Source organism: Dendrobates tinctorius, unplaced genomic scaffold (assembly GCF_039654945.1).
Source record: "Dendrobates tinctorius isolate UK_male_01 unplaced genomic scaffold, ASM3965494v1 ptg000155l, whole genome shotgun sequence".
Taxonomy (NCBI): Eukaryota; Metazoa; Chordata; class Amphibia; order Anura; family Dendrobatidae; genus Dendrobates; species Dendrobates tinctorius.
Genome location: NW_027361822.1, coordinates 12,467,794 through 12,484,954, shown reverse-complemented (window position 1 = coordinate 12,484,954; position 17,161 = coordinate 12,467,794). Strand labels below are relative to the sequence as shown.

At 41.4% G+C, this 17,161-nt stretch overlaps 1 protein-coding gene across 1 annotated transcript in view; it reads left to right on the top strand.

The window, feature by feature from the left end:
* LOC141051007 (uncharacterized) overlaps window positions 1–17,161 on the top strand; it is an 850,460-nt gene that overhangs the window by 12,590 nt on the left and 820,709 nt on the right. The window contains 6 exon segments of the mRNA XM_073547783.1: window positions 8,070–8,216; window positions 8,346–8,727; window positions 8,803–8,900; window positions 9,090–9,180; window positions 13,593–13,717; window positions 16,066–16,200. Of these exon segments, the coding sequence (XP_073403884.1) occupies window positions 8,070–8,216; window positions 8,346–8,727; window positions 8,803–8,900; window positions 9,090–9,180; window positions 13,593–13,717; window positions 16,066–16,200 (978 nt within the window).

Here is a 17,161-nt window from a genome sequence, read left to right as displayed (position 1 = left end):
AAGTAAAGGGGCCGAATAATATTGCACGCCCCACTTTTCAGTATTTTAATTTCCACAAAAATTTAAAATATCCAATAAATTTTGTTCAACTTCACAATTGTGTCCCACTTGTTGATTCTTCACCAAAAATTTACATTTGGTATCTCTAAGTTTGAAGCATGATATGTGGGAAAAGGTTGAAAAATTCCAGGGGGGGGCGAATACTTTAGCGAGGCACTGTAGATCAATGTCTGATTGTGGGGTGTGGCACCCGGCACCATCTCCGATCAGCTGTTCCCGATGTCAGAGCACAGTGCAGCTCCGTTAACTCTATAGTGGCCGTGGCCAAGTACTACACATCCATCTTCTATTCAGATCAATAGGGGGCCTGGGCGGATGTGCAACACCCAGCCACAGCCACTATTCTGTCAACGGAGCTGCACTGTACAGCTCAACAACTGAGCAGATCCGGCCACCAACTGAGATGGATAGGATAATGTTGTGGACAACCTCTTATAAGGATTTACATCTATCACAAAAGAGTGAGCTATAAAATTAGCTCCTATATTAACTGTAGTTTCACATATACTGCATTCCTAATTACATGTACTACCTGTAGGGTGCCATATGTTGGTTGTACAATTTGTTAACTGAAAACACATATTAGAAAACATCTCACTGATGGTACTAACGAGAAAATCCATACCAAATAGCCGCATCTAGACATTGTGCAAAGACACGAGTAGTACGAACTCGTTACAGGGTGTTGGGATAGAGGAATCATATTGTTTAAATGTTGCGTTAATAGATGCTTACTCTTTAATAGGGAATCTTTTTGAATCTTTAGGCACAAGATCTTCATAAGGTCTCAGTATCCAACATGATGCTATGTTAATAGAAAGAAAAATCTGTTCACGCTCCTTTGAAAAAAATTTTTTATCCTTTAATAATTCCATAAATGGTGTATTCACACAATAAAAAACTCCACAGACAGTGTGCAAATATGAGTGCAAGCGACGCGTTTCGATCTATTGCAGATCTTTCTCAAAGCTCTGCACCTACTAACATACAAGAACATTTAAACCCTGCAGTTGCCAATCAGGAAAAGTCTGATATCAATCTAATTATCTTGCAGGTGTGCACCTTTTTAGCTCTGACTTATAATTGGTTCCTGACCGACCTCTGCAATGGAGTTTTAAAACAGGCAAAATGTGTTACAACAATATATGCATAATAAAATAATTACATTAGCTTTAACACTGAAACATAATTTCATTGCCCTTATTCATTCCGCTAAGTGCTCTGGTATTCAAGTAGTAGATCCAGAAGGCTTCACATGTGAGGAGACGTCTTATGTCATCTCCTCCACGTTCAGACCTCTGGATCTGTTCTATGCCGCTAATTTGGAATGATGCCAGATTGCCCCCATGTGCTGAAATAAAGTGCCTTTCCGCCCCTGATATACTGCGGTTTATTATATTTTTATTGATGTCCCTAAGATGCTCTGTAATGCGCGTTTTTACCTTTCTTGTAGTGCAACCTATATATGATGGATTACATGTGGAGCAATTGATTTTATATACCACATTTTTTGAGTGGCATTTAATATATTTTTTTAATATTCAACTCTTTTGTGTTTTCTTGATTTGTGAAGGTTTTGGTTATCAGCGCATATTTACATGTGGTGCAGTTTTTACTGCCACATTTGTAGAAACCTTGAGTTTCCAACCTGGTTTCTTTTTTTTATTTTTAGAACTATACATACTATATGATACAAAGTTTCCTATAGTTTTACCTCTCCTTGCCACCACATTTACCCCTTAATTTAAGATGTTTGCTAAAATTTTGTCCTTATAGAGGATTGGCAAGAATTTATTTATAGTATGTTTAATTTGTTCAAATTGCGCACTGTGTTGCATTTTGTGCGCTCGGCGTAGCGCAAAAAGGGCGGATGCGCCGGCAAAAGTGTACCAGCGTACCCAGCGCTAAGTATAGCAGCGTCATGCGATCGGAGGGGGCGCGGCCGGGGGCGGAGCTTAGCGGGTGGCTCTGCGCTGCGCCCGGTAACGCTAGTGTGAAACTAGCCTGTGGCCAGGATCACACACAGCGAGATACGGCCAAGTCTCGCAGGTTAAAACCAAGCTCTGGCGCCAGCACTCCGGAGCGGAGCGTGCAGCCGCACAGCAATACATGGAGCTGCGCTCCGGAGTGCCGGTGCCAGAGCTTGGTTTTAACCTGCGAGACTCGGCTGTATCTCGCTGTAGTGTGACTCCGGCCTAACTCTTTTTTGTGGTTATGGAGGTTATTAAATCATCTCATATTTTTTCAGCTATGTGTTTTGCTCTATCTAGCATCCAAATGGGATATTTGCGTTTTTTTTTTAATTTCTCAGTTACCATGTAAAATTCAGACTGCATATGAATTTCATTACTGCAGTTTCTTTTGTGTCTAATGAACTCTCCAACGGGAACTGCCTTTATTGTATGTTTTGGATGGTTACTTGCTGCGTGCAAAATAGTATTGCCACTTAAAGGTTTTTCATGTGTTTTTGTAGTGATGATTTCATCATTAATACCTTGCAGATTTTAGTCCAAAAATGCGATGGTGTCAAAATTATGTGTATAGGTAAATCTGATGTTATTCCCATTCGTGTTGATATAATATTATTATTATATATTCATAGAATCTAGGTATGACAGATATATCCCCATCCCATATAATTAGGATATCATCGATATATATGCCATACCAGATTATATGTTCTGCAAATGGATTATTTTGAGAAAATATAGCCTCAGATTCTCAGAATGACATTACCAAGTTTGCGAGCGATGGGGAAAATCTTTCCCCCATTGCTACTCCCGTTTTCTGTATAAAAAAAAACATACCATCGAACGAAAAAAAATTGAGTAAGCAAATAATAAGTGGCTTGAAGAATAAAATTAATCAGATCTTTAGAGTACATACTATATTGGTTTAAGTGATATTGTAAGGCATGCATGGCTAATTTGTGGGGAATATTGGTATATAAAGAAATTACATCACAGCTGAGCCATGAGTAATTCTCTGTCCACTTCTTTTTGGAGAAGTTATATAGTACATCTCTCGAGTCTTTGATATAGCCTGCATTTTTGCCACTTGAGGCTGTAAGAGAGAATCGATCCATTCTCCCAAATGCTCATTAGCTGAGCCCATGCCTGAGATTATTGGTCTCATTGCTGGTATGCCTATTCCCATGTGAATTTTCGGTTTGCCATAAATTATGGTGAGTACAGGGTTTGTGACACTCAGAGAAAGCCTGCTTGTTTTTTAGTGATTACAGCCAAGTTAAATCGATCCTCAAAAATTTAATTGATCTCTTTGATTAATCTAGATGTGGGATTTATACTTATATTTTTTCATATAATTTTTATATCAGATAACATTTACATGATTTTCATTCTGTAATCTTCTGATTTGAGCACCACTACTACCCCTCCCTTATCTGACATTTTTATTACTATGTTATCCATTTTTTCTAACTAACAGCGCTTTTTTTCAGACTGTTAGACAGATTTCCTTTGTTGTTGAAATGATTGTCATTAGTTTTATTGTCCAGTACTTTCAGTTCTCTTTCCATAACTTCCTGAAATCTGTCCATACATTTTTTATTGTGTGAATACACTATTTTTGGAATTATTAACGGATACAAAAAATTTTTTAACCCCTTCATGACCTGTGACACAGCGTATACGTCATGAAAGTCGGTACCAATCCGACCCATGACGCATACCCTGTGTCATGACTTCAAAGCCCCCCTGCGGGTCGGGTGACCGGGGTCAATGAAAGGTCACCTGACCCGCAGATACAGGGGGCGTGGCTTCCCCCCCACGTGGCTATGATCGCTCTGATTAGCTGTTTCACTTTTAACAGCCAATCAGAGCGATAGTAATATTTCATCAATGAAAATTGATGAAATATTACAATCCAGCCATGGCCGATGCTGCTGTAGCATCGGAAATGGCTGGAGACACCGATCCGACCCGCCACTGAATGACAGCGGCGATCTGCCGCCGCTGTCATCATCTGCCCCCCCTCCCATTCCCTCCGCTCCCCGCCAGCTTCCGATTTCCCCCCCCCCCCCCCTCACCCCCCTGGTACCTCCTGAGTCCCCCTGTCGCTCCCGGTGTCCCGCGGGTCCAGATCGTGGGCGCCGCCATCTTGGAAAATGGTGGGCACATGCGCAGTGCGCCCAACCGAATCTGCCGGCTGCAGATTCCATTCTTTCATTTTGATCACTCTCACAGTGATCAAAATGAAATAAAAAGTAAATAAACCCCCCGATTACCACCCCCATAGGTAGGCACAACTAATAAAATAAAGAAAATATTTTTATTTTTATTTTTCCATTAGGGTTAGGGTTGGAGAGAGGGTTAAGCTTGGAAAGAGGGTTAGGGTTGGAAAGAGGGTTAGGGTTGGGGTTAGGCTTGGAATTAGGGTTGGAATTAGGGTTAGGCTTGTGGTTAGGGTTAGGGGTGTGTTGGGGTTAGGGTTATGGTTAGGGTTGAAATTAGGGTTAGGGATGTGTTGGGGTTAGGGGTGTGTTAGGGTTAGTGTTGAAGTTAGAACTGATGGGTTTCCACTGTTTAGGCACATCAGGGGGTCTCCAAACGCGACATGATGCAACCATTGATTCCAGCCAATTTTGCGTTCAAAAAGTCAAACGGTGCTCCCTCCCTTCCAAGCCCCGACGTGTGCCCAAACAGTGGTTTACCCCAACATATGGGGTATCAGCGTACTCAGGAAAAATTGCACAACAAATTTTGGCGACTAATTTCTCCTGTTACCCTTGGGAAAATAAAAAATTGGGGGCTAAAAAATGATTTTTGTGGAAAAAAAATGATTTTTTCATTTTCACGTCTCTGCATTATAACCTTCTGTGAAGCACTTGGGGTTCAAAGTGCTCACAACACATCTACATAAGTTCCTTGGAAGGTCTAGTTTCCAAAATGGGGTCACTTGTGGGGGGTTTCCACTGTTTAGGCACATCAGGGGCTCTGCAAACGTAATGACGACCGCAGACTATTCCATCAAAGTCTGCATTTCAAAACGTCACTACTTCCACTCCGAGCCCTGACGTGTGCCCAAACAATGGTTCCTCCCCACATATGGGGAACCAGCGTACTCAGGATAAACTGGACAACAACTTTTGGGGTCCAATTTCTCCTGTTTCCCTTGTGAAAATAAAAAATTGCGAGTTAAAAAATCATTTTTTGAGGAAAAAAATGATTTTTTTTTATTTTCATGGCTCTGCGTTACAACCTTCTGTGAAGCACTTGGGGGTTCAAGGTGCTCACCACACATCTAGGCAAGTTCCTTGGGAGGTCTAATTTCCAAAATGAGGTCACATGTGGGGGGTTTCTACTGTTTAGGCACACAGGGGCTCTGCAAATGTAACATGACGCCCGCAGACCATGCCATCAAAGTTAGCATTTCAAAATGTCACTACTTCCCTGCTGAGCCCCGACGTGTGCCCAAACAGTGGTTCCCCGCCACATAAGGGGTACCAGCGTACTCAGGACAAACTGTACAACATATTTTGGGGTCCAATTTCTCCTGTAACCCTTGTGAAAATAAAAAATTGCGGACTAAGAAATATTTTTTTTTTCAGGAAAAAAAAAAATATTTTTTATTTTCATGGCTCTGCATTATAAACTTCTGTGAAGCACCTGGGGGTTCAAAGTGCTCACTATGCATCTAGATAAGTTCCTTAGGGGGTCTAGTTTCCAAAATGGGGGCATTTGTGGAGGAGCTCCAAAGTTTAGGCACACGGGATCTCCAAACACGACATGGTGTCCGCTACCGATTGGAGCTAATTTTCATTTCAAAAAGTAAAATGTTGCTCCTTCCCTTCTGAGCCCTACTGTGTGCCCAAACAGTGGTTCCCTCTCACATATGGGGTACCAGCGTACTCAGGACAAACTGGACAACAACTTTTGTGGTCCAATTTCTCCTGTTACCCTTCTAAAAATAAAAAATAGCGTTTATTTTATTGTTTTATTTTCGCTGCTCTACGTTATAAACTTTTGTGAAGCACTTGGGGGTTCAAAGTGCTCACTACACATCTAGATAAGTTCCTTAAGGGGTCTAGTATCCAAAATGGGGTCACTTGTGGGGGAGCTCCAATGTTTAGGTGCCCAGGGGCTCTCCAAACGCGACATGGTGTCCGATAACGATTGGAGCTAATTTTCCATTCAAAAAGTCAAATGGTGCTCCTTCCCTTCTGGGCCCTGCCGGGCACCCAAACAGTGGTTTATGACCACATATGAGGTATTGGTGTGCTCAGGAGAAATTGCCCAACAAATTTTAGGATCCACTTTATCCTGTTGCCCATGTGAAAATGAAAAAACTGAGGCTAAAAGATAATTTTTGTGAAAAAAAAAAAAGTACTTTTTTTTTTTTCTTTTTACGGATCAATTTGTGAAGCACCTGGGGGTTCAAAGTGATCACTATGCATCTAGATAAGTTCCTTGGGGGGTCTAGTTTCCAAAATGGGGTCACATGTGGGGATGCTTCAGTGTTTAGGCACACAGGGACTCTCCAAACGCGACATGGCAGCGCTAAATATTCCAGCATATTTTCCATTCAAAAAGTCAAATGTGCTCCTTCCCTTCTGAGCCCTGCCGTGCGCCCAAACAGTGGTTTATGACCACATATGAGGTATCGCTGTGCTCAGGAGAAATTGCCCAACTAATTTTAGGATCCATTTTATCCTGTTGCCCATGTGAAAATAAAAAAAAATGATGCTAAAAGAAAATTTGTGTTGGAAAAATTAAAATGTCCATTTTTTCCTTCCACGTTGCTTTAGTTCCTGTGAAACACCTGAAGGGTTAATAATCTTCTAGAATGTAGTTTTGAGTAGCTTGAGGGGTGCAGTTTTTAGAATGGTGTCACTTTTGGGTATTTTCTGCCATATAGACCCCTCAAAGTGACTTCAAATGTGAGGTGGTCCCTAAAAAAAAAAAAAAAAAAATTGGTTTTGTAAATTTTATCGTAAAAATGAGAAATCGCTGGTCAACTTTTAACCCTTAACTTCCTAACAAAAAATAAAATTTGTTTCCAAAATTGTGCTGATGTAAAGTAGACATGTGGGAAATCTTATTTAGTAACTATTTTGTGTCACATAACTCTCTGGTTTAACAGAATAACAATTCAAAATTTGAAAATTGCGAAATTTTCAAAATATTTCGCCAAATTTCTGATTTTTTTCACAAACGCAAAAATTATCGACCTAAATTTACCACTAACATGAAGCCCAATATGTCACGAAAAAACAATCTCAGAATCGCTGGGATGCGTTGAAGCGTTCCTGAGTTATTACCTCATAAAGGGACACTGGTCAGAATTGCAAAAAATGGCCAGGTCATTAAGGTCAAAATAGGCTGGGTTATGAAGGGGTTAAAGGAGCTGGAACAGATCTTTCTTTCCATTATTATAAGATGACATCGCATCAAGATGAAGTTCCGTGCACCTGATGGTCTGGTTGGTGAGCTGGCTTTGGTTTTTATACCATTTTTTCTTACTATATGATGCTATGTTATTATTTAACGGCCTTCGGCTAGATCTCGAGCCATGGCAACTTGATGGATGAGTGTTCTCCGCCATTATCTTGATTGTATCAAGTCATTTGGTTCCTGGTTTTCCTCTTGTTTTGTTCCTTCTTCTCTTCCAACCATGATGTCCTTCACCAGTGTTTGCTATCCTCTGTTAATGTGTCTAAAGGAGGCAAGTCTTAATTTGGTGATCCTTGCTTCGAGTACATGTATGGCTTGATTCCTTCCAAAATTGATTTGTTTGTTCTTCTTGCCATCCGTTATATTGATAACATCTTTCTCCAGCACCACATTTCGATGACATAGATTCTTCTGTCTCGTTTCTTTATAGTCCAGGTTTTGCATCTGTATGTAACTAAAGAAAAGACGAAACTAAATACGAGCCGTGTTTTGTCAGCTTTGAAAGGTTCCTCGATTCAAAAACCTTGTCCAGTGTCTTCATTGTTGATTTACCCATAACTCCTTAATGTTACATCGGCTTATCTTCTTCCCATTCAGGTCCCTATAATATTAGATCTCAGTGGAAATTTTCCACATAAAAGAATTTTTCTGATTGTCCGGTCAAGGATGGATTGGGACAGGGACAACATGACGGAGCGTATATTAAACCTCACCCTAGAGATCCTCTTTCGGCTTACTGGAGAGGTGAGAGATTCTGACAATGTCACAATACATCTTTCTTATCTGTGAGAATAACAGATGGACAGAACTGGAGAGGAGAGGACTCTGGAAATGTCTGTAGTGAGATTTATTAATGTGTCTCTCCATAACCAGGATTACACAGTAGTGAAGAAGATCTCTAGTGAGCATTGTCAAACCCCTGTGTCTGAGGGATGGGGAAGACCCCTGGGCCCAATCACGGGACCTTCAGCTCAGCCCATGATACATGAGGGCGTCAATGACCTGAAGATCCTAGAACTAACCTACAAGATGATTGAGCTGCTGACTGGAGAGGTGACACTGCTGGGAATTCTGGGAAATTAATGTTCTACTATTTAGGGATCAGTGGATGACAGTATAATTTTGTGTCAGGTTCCTATAAGGGGTCAGGATGTCGCCGTCTATTTCTCAATGGGGGAGTGGGAGTATTTAGAAGGACACAAAGATCTGTACAAGGACTTCATGATGGAGGTTCCCCTGCCCCTCACATCACCAGGTAATAGGACTAAATACACACAGCCTATAGTTATCTGTATGGAAACAATTCAATCACTGTATGTGTTTCTTCCAGTTTCGTCCAGTAGGAGGACAACACCAGAGAGATGTCCCCGTCCTCTTCTTCCACAGGACTATAAACAAGAAAATCCCAATCTTACTCAGGATCATCAGGTAGATGGAGAGAAGGTGTCATGAGATGTCTCCTATGATGTGTAGACGGCTGTGAAGGTCTTGTGCTCAGCCTTGTTTTATCCCAGTATTATGTTTTTTACTATAATGAGAACGGTGGAGATGGCAGGATTAGAGCTGATCATAAAAGGGACTTCTCCATCTTTGTGTCTTTTAAAATATTTGTTTCAGGGTAAAGATCTGACCCATATTAATACTACAGAGACATACGCAAGAAGATATTTGCACTGTAAAGAGGAGATTCCTACAGATGATGACTCAGGTGAGTAGTAACCACTAAATTTAGAGAAGTCACAGATTCTGCATTCATGTAGAAGTAATTTTTTCTCAATAGGAGGTCTAAAACCCAGCTGCACGGAAGAGCAAAAGGGTAACAATGTTTTGAACTTGACTTTCAGGCTCCTTATTTCACCATCCAATACTGCTTTGAACTTGAAACTACCATCATTTTATGGACAATCATCTTGGTGATCTCATGCATAAAGTTGTCTTTAGCATATGATTAATTATGCAGATTTTTGTTATGTCACTGTTTTTCTCCTGGTGGGGGGAAAATCTCAGTGTGTTATTGGGTTGATTCCCAAAACGAAGATTTTCCAAGAGAAACTGCATCATCCAGCTCATTATGTGAGTGCCATGACGGTTGTAAAAATATAAAATGAAGTCCATCCATTCAAAAGCAAAGAGGTGGACGTCCAGGCAAGATATTGGAGTCAACAAGTCGGCTTCTCACAAGAGCTGTCAGTTCTGGCTTAACAAACACGGCAGTGAAGATAGCTCATATGCTCTGTAATAACGAGATCACAGACCTCCATGCAAGCATCATGCAAAGCACGTTACACAAGTCTGGAATGATGGCCTGAGAAAAGGTGACGAAGCCACGACTTCAATATCATCATAAGAAGATTCTAAGTTGGCAAACATGTACAAAAAGTAGAAGATTGGAAACGGGTGGTTTGGAGCGGTGAGACGAAAGTCAGTAGACCAGGTTCTGATGGGTGCAAATGCGTTGAGAAGAAAAAAGCGATAAAGTGGCTAATGGATCGAGAAATTGAAAGAACTGTCAAGTTCGGTGGAGGAAGTCTGAGGATATCGGGTTGTTTCACAGCCAAATGTGTTGGTTACTTGACCAGGATCAAGAGTGGTCTCAATGCTGAGCTATATGTGTGTATCCTACAAGGCGAGTTACTTTGTACACTCATAAACTGTGAGTATTAAAAGGATGACATAGTGTTCTAGCAGGACAACAACCCAAAACATACTTCGAGATTACCAAAGAAATGATTCAGTGACAATAGAATAGAGGTGCTGGATTGGCCCCCATAGTCCCCTGACCTCAACCAAATCGAACACTTGTGGGTAGAGTTGAAGAAAAAGCTGTATACATACCTAAGTGAGCTGACCAGTAAGCATCAACTTTGTGAACGTGTAAGTGATCTCATCTTCTACACGTGTGATCAGATTTCAGCTAAGAAATGGTTGAATCTGATCCAGAGCATGCCCAAAATAATTCAGGCATTTTAAAAAACCAAAGATGGATTTACAAAATATTAACAAACTAATAAATATTAAAGTTTAGATTTTTAGATGCAAAAAACAGTAACCATGCAGTGACCTGACAAGAATCTGCATAACTAATCATATTCAAAATAGTTGCAAGTCAAGTTTATGTATGAGATAGCCAAGATGATTGTCTATAAAATGATGGTAGTCTCACATTCGAAGCGGTAGTGGATGGTGAGATATGAAGCCTGAAGTCAGAGGTTCAAAACATTTTTACCCTTTTGCAGGGGGAAATAAAGCTCTTCCACTTCAAAGCCCTGCCCTTCGGTCTGTATATGGCTCCAAGAGTTTTCACCAAGGTTAAAGCCCAGATGACAGCATACCTTCAGGTTCAGAATACTCTGTTCCATATCTGGACGACTTCCTCATTGTGGGAAGGTCGGCGGAACATTGTAAAGCAAAGCTAGAAGGAGTCAGAAATATCTTAGAGGAAGTGGGCTGGATACTGAATATAAAGACATCAAACCTAAAGCCGGTAAAAGTACAGTCCTTTTTAGGTCTCATTTTAAACTCTATGAGCCAGGCTTGTTTTCTTACTGAAGGAAAAAAGGACAAGGTAATATCTTTGTTATTGCAAGCAGTGGACGATATGGAAATTACATTGAGGGAGGGAATGTCATTATTGGGGACTCTGACTTCCTGTATCCCGACAGTGTCATGGGCCCATTTACATACCCGACGGCTTCAATGGCAGATATTGTAAGCCCAGAAATGGTTAGGAGGGTGGTTAGAAGGGAAAGTAAATCTATCTTCTTTAACAATAGACTCCCTCTCATGGTGACTAGACCAAGGAAATCATATGGCGTTCTATAGATGTCTCCAATCCACAACATCATTTTCACAGATGCAAGCATGACCGGTTGGGGGGCACATTTGAAAGATTGAGATGTACAAGGTGCCGGGTATTGAGGCGAGAGACTCTCGCACGTTTCTCGCATTGCAGTTGCAAGTGTGACACCGGCCTTAGAGGTCAAATGTCAGCTTTAGGAGCCTACATTGATTATACTTTGGCAGCCAATATGTGGATGTCTAGGTTCATTAGGTCCTGTGATAGGTCTAGGCCTTTTCTCGATCCGAGAATTCCTCATTGGGATCTAAATTCATTTCAAGAGGCATTGCTGGAAAGTCCGTTTGAATCATTGCGGCAATTGTCTATTAAGAACTTTACTTTAAAAGAAATCATTCCAGTAAGATTGACCTCGGCCCGTAGGGTGAGCGATATCCAAGCCTTATCAGTTAATCCCCATATACTCAGGCTTTTGAGGATAGAATCGTGTTGAAACCAGAAACTACTTCAGCAGAAAAGGCAGATATATCCATCTCCCAAACATGAAAGGCTGCAACATGGTCCTCACCTTCAACATTCTTGGAGCTATCTTCCTCTGCTGACCTATCCTTTGGTAGATGGGTCCTTCCCTGCTGTAGATTAGTTTCTCTATAAATCTCTCCGTTGTGCTCTCATGGATGAAAGTAAAATACTAAAGTACTTACTGGTAATCAGTTTTTCCAAAGCACATGACAGCACCCTTAAACCTCCCCCCGTCCCCTCACCACTGTATTTAGGTTTCCACCTCTCAGGTGTGCTGTCATGCGCTCGAAAAAACGATTACCAGTATGTAGTTTAGTTTTGTTTTTTTTTTTTTAAGTTTTTATTCTCAGTGCTCTAAATAGGGGGCAAAAAAAAATCAGATATCGAAGACTGGCCCAAATTTGTGCTGCAAGCCTTTATCTATCTTAAAAAGTTACTTATGCACCGTTCATTTCCTCATCAGGAGGTAAATGGGGCAGGTGACATCTCCTATACTGATCAGGCATGCATACTGCCAGGTATCAGTAGGGAGGGTGCCAATTGACCTCCCCTCACCTGCCAATTTGGAAGTGAGCAGAGCAGGACTGAGCCTTTAATTCTGCTTTCCTGTTGCTCCAACATTTCATAACAGAGATTCCAACACAACATTCTTTCTGGACGTCGTAGCCTCTTCAGTTGCAGTAAACATATTAGACTGCCAGCAGATCCCACTGACATTAGTGGGTTTGGCCGACTGTAGCCTTATGATAGAAGACCTAAAGGGGGTTATCCCATGACCAAAGTACATTTAAATAAAAATAAAACAAATATTAAAGGGAACCTGCCACCTGTTTTGGCCGCTGTAAGATGCGACCACCACCTTTCAGGGCTTATCTCTAATGTATAAGCCCCTGTCCAACCTAAAAGATAAGAAAAATAACTTTTATTATACTTACCTTGGGGGCGGTCCGGTCTGATGGGTGTCGCAGGTCCGGGTCCTCCCATCTTCTTGCGACGCCGCCCTCCTTCTTCATCGGTCCCTGGCATCGTGCTCCTGCGCAGGCGTACTTATCTGCCCTGTTGAGGGCAGAGCAAAATACTGCAGTGCGCAGGCGCCGGGAAAGGTCAGAGAGGCCCAGCACCTGCGCAGTGCAGGACTTTGCTCTGCTCTCAACAGGGCAGAGAAGTACGCCTGCGCAAGAGTGTGATGCCAGGGAGCGATGAAGCAAGCAGGAGGGCGGCGGGTGAGTATAAGAAGTTATTTTTCTTATCTTTCAGGTCGGATCAGGGGGCTTATCTACAGTATTATAAAATGCCGTAGATAAACCCTGAAAGGTGGTGGCCGCATCTTATAGCGGCCAAAAGCAGGTGACAGGTTTAAGTTCCACAATCGGATGTGTGGAAAAATGATGCACTGAGTTAATCTTATAAATGTGCCCTTGCTGTGTACTGTGTAATGGATGTGTCTAACCATGCAGGGACATGATCATATCCCATCTATGGGGAAGGGGAGGAAACCTAAGCGAGTATACAGATGACACAGTAGGAGCTCGCAGTAGGACTGAGGACTCCTCACAAATACACCCTACTGTGATAAAACAGGCGGGGAAATGTGTCGCATCACAGCAATAAGCAGCATTTGACCTGCTGCTCCACTTTATAACTGGGGTAAGAGTGCCTCATCATGGGGAAGAATTCATTGCTCTGCTGAGCGACCTGGATCCAAATGGTTGGACTTCCACTGCTCAGTAAGTTTTCACCTGGATAGGTGACAAATTCTTTTACTTAGACAATTGTTTTAATACAGGTTATGTTTTTGGCAGATGCCTGTTCCGGGAGATTACAAGGACATCGGATATCATTAGAATTCAAAGCAGAAGATGGCGGCATAACACAACATACATATGAAGAGCAAAGCAAAGATCCATCGTCTGAGCAGTATAAACAGGTCCTATCAAAGGCTGTTAGGAAAATTAAAAATCACAGAAGGGATGATGAAGCACAAGCAGCTCACCCTGTTAGGAAACCATATTTATGTTCAGAGTGCAGGAAATATTTTAACCCCTTAATGACTAGTTTTGCATTTTCATTTTTCCCTCCCCTTCTTCCCAGAGCCAAAACTTTTATATTTTTTCTTCAATATGGCCATTTGAGGATTTGTTTTTTGGTGGGACAAGTTGTACTTCTGAGCGACACCATTGGTTTTACCATGTTGTGTAAAAGAAAACGGGAAAAAAAATTCCAAGTGCTGTGAAATTCCAAAAAAATGCAATCCCACACTTTGACTTTTTTGTTTGTTTTTTTTACTAGGTTCATTAAATGCTAAAACTGACCTGCCATTATGATTCTCCAGGTTATTACGAGTTCATAGACACCAAACATGTCTAGGTTCTTTTTTATCTAAGTGATGAAAAAAATTCCAAAATTTGTAAAAAAAAAAAAAAAAAAAAAAAAAGTTGCCATTTTCTGAGACCCGTAGTGTCTCCATTTTTTAGGATCTGGGGTTGGGTGTGCGCTTATTTTTTGCGTGCCAATCTACTCGTGTAATGGTTTATAACAGCGATCAGGCTGCATAGTGGGACTACATAAATTTAAAAAAAAATTGTAAAAATATTTTTGAACAAATCAGAAAATAATAAAATACTGTGTGTGTGTATGTATATGTATGTGTGTGTGTGTGTGTGTGTGTGTGTGTGTGTGTATATATATATATATATATATATATATATATATATAAAATTTGGTCTTTGGACCTGCGGATTATCTGCGGTTTTTGCAAAATCCGTGCGGATTCCGCAGCGTGTGCACGTACCCTAAAAGTTTTTGTGTAAAAGTAGTAAAACATTAAAAAAAACTATAATTATGGTATCACTGTAATTGTGCCAACCTGAAGAATAAAAGCTGCCTTATTAATTTTACCACACATTGAACGGCATAAACCCCCCCAAAACAATATTTTCACGTATTGCTGGTTTTTGTTCATTCTGTCTCCCAAAAATTGGAATAGTTAGCGATCAAAAAATGTCATCTCGTCTTGCAAAAAACAAGATCTCACATGACTCTGTCAGCCGAAAAATGGAAAAATTATAGCTCTTAAAATACGGCAGTGCAAAAACTTGTTTTTGTAATAAAAAAAGTTTTTTAGTGTGTGACAGCAGCCAAAAGGAAAAAAAAGATTTAAATCTGGTATCGCTGCAATCGCACTGACCCGAAGAATAAAGTCATCTAATCATCTTAACCGCACGAGGAACGGCGTAAAAATAAAATCAATTCTTCACTTGCTGCTCCGTCTGCGCTTGCTTCCCCCGGCAGCCATTTTCCCGTAGTCCACCACATAGTAAATCATGGAAGTGCTGGGGCTCCGGGCGTTTACAAAATGTCACAAAAACACACATGGGCTGTGAACACTGCAAACAAGTCTGTATGACAGTGTTCACACCACCAACAGACTGAAGCACAGAAAAATACAGTAAAACTTAAAAATACTCTGTTGTAAAAAGTAACCATGAACAGCAAGTGCTAGTAAAAAGATGATGACAAAACAGGGTATTTAGTTGATACGTTTTTTGCAAAAAAAAATGTATACTAAGCCACTCCACCAAACGTCAAGGTAACCCATCTTAGAGCAGTCCTAATTGATGAATTTAAAAGCCTGATCATGTGTATAGTACCTGTATAAGCAGGATTCAGGCAGGCAACGTCCGATTTTTAGAAAATGTCAGCGGAGCCCCAGCACCACCGAACACCTGCAGCGTCGCACATCCGAACACCCCCTCATCCTAGCCTGTGGCCTGCAGCAATGCTCCACTTTTGACTCCTGTAGTAGCGACCCAGCTCCACCGTGGCCTGCACCACCTAACACCCGCAGTGTCGCCCCACTCCTGCCTCCACCAGCAGCGACCCTGGGACCCCGCTTCACCGCAGCCACCACCCCCCGGTAAGCCATAAGACACATGGATTGTAAGAAGCACCACCATTTTATTAAAAAAAGCGCTTCTTCCAATTTTTTCCTCAAAATTTGGAGTACGTCATATAGACTGTAAAATACGGTAAATGGATGTGCTTACATAACTGAAGCCAAAACATGTTCAGTTGACTCATAGGAAATCTCACAATATTATCCAGGCAACTTGAGGCTTCCTAATGTGTGATTTTATTCATCGTAAATCAAAATTTTGGGGAAAGTTCTCCAAATGTTACTGGTAGTGAACTTCTGCATGTTATATCTCCTCATATGTTTCCTCTTGTCACCAGTAATTCTTTATGATGTTACATCGCCATCTTCTCCCCATTCAGATCTCTACAATATCCGATCCTCTCAGTGGAGATCTTCTATATAAGAGAACTTTCCTGATGGATAGGACCAGGGAGAAGATGGCGGAGCGGATATTACACCTCACCCTAGAGATCCTCTTCCGGCTTACTGGAGAGGTGAGAGATTCTGATGACGTCACATTACATCATTCTTATCTATGGGAATAACAGATGGACAGAACTGGAGAGGTGAGGACTCTGGAAATGTCTGTAGGGAGATTTATTAATGTGTCTCTCCATAACCAGGATTACACAGTAGTGAAGAAGACCTCTAGTGAGCGCTGTCAGGACCCTGTGTCTGAGGGATGGGGAAGACCCCTGAGCCCAATCACGGGGCCTCCACCTCACCCCCTGATACACAAGGACATCAATGACCAGAAGCTCCAACATCTCACCTACAAGATGATTGAGCTGCTGACTGGAGAGGTGACACTGCTGGGAATGCTGGGACATTATACAGTAACACTATGGAGGGATCTGGTTGATGACGATATCATTGTATGTGTCAGGTTCCTATAAGGTGTCAGGATGTCACCGTCTATTTCTCCATGGAGGAGTGGGAGTATTTAGAAGGACACAAAGATCTGTACAAGGACGTCATGATGGAGGTTCCCCAGCCCCTCACATCACCAGGTAATAGACAGGACTAAATACACACGGCCTATAATTATCTGTATGTAAAGAATGAATTCAGTCCCTGTATGTGTTTCCTCCAGTTGTATCCAGTAAGAGGACAACACCAGAGAGATGTCCCCGTCCTCTTCTTCCACAGGACTGTAAGCAAGAAAATACCAACGTTCATGTGATAAGTAATGTGCAGTGTAAAAAGGAGATTCCTGCAGATGACGACTCAGGTGAGTAGTAACCACTAAATGTAGAGAAGTCACAGATTCTACTTCCAAATAGAAGCTATTGTGTCTCAATAAGATGTCTGAATCCCAGCTATCAAATTTTGAAATTGGGGAGTGACTTAATCTAGGAGAGTTCTGCTGAAGCCATTTCATCAGGTGAATGAACAGGAGCAACCTTAAAAATAAGAAAAAGCATAAAGTATGTCCAAGTTTGCTGCCTTTCTACT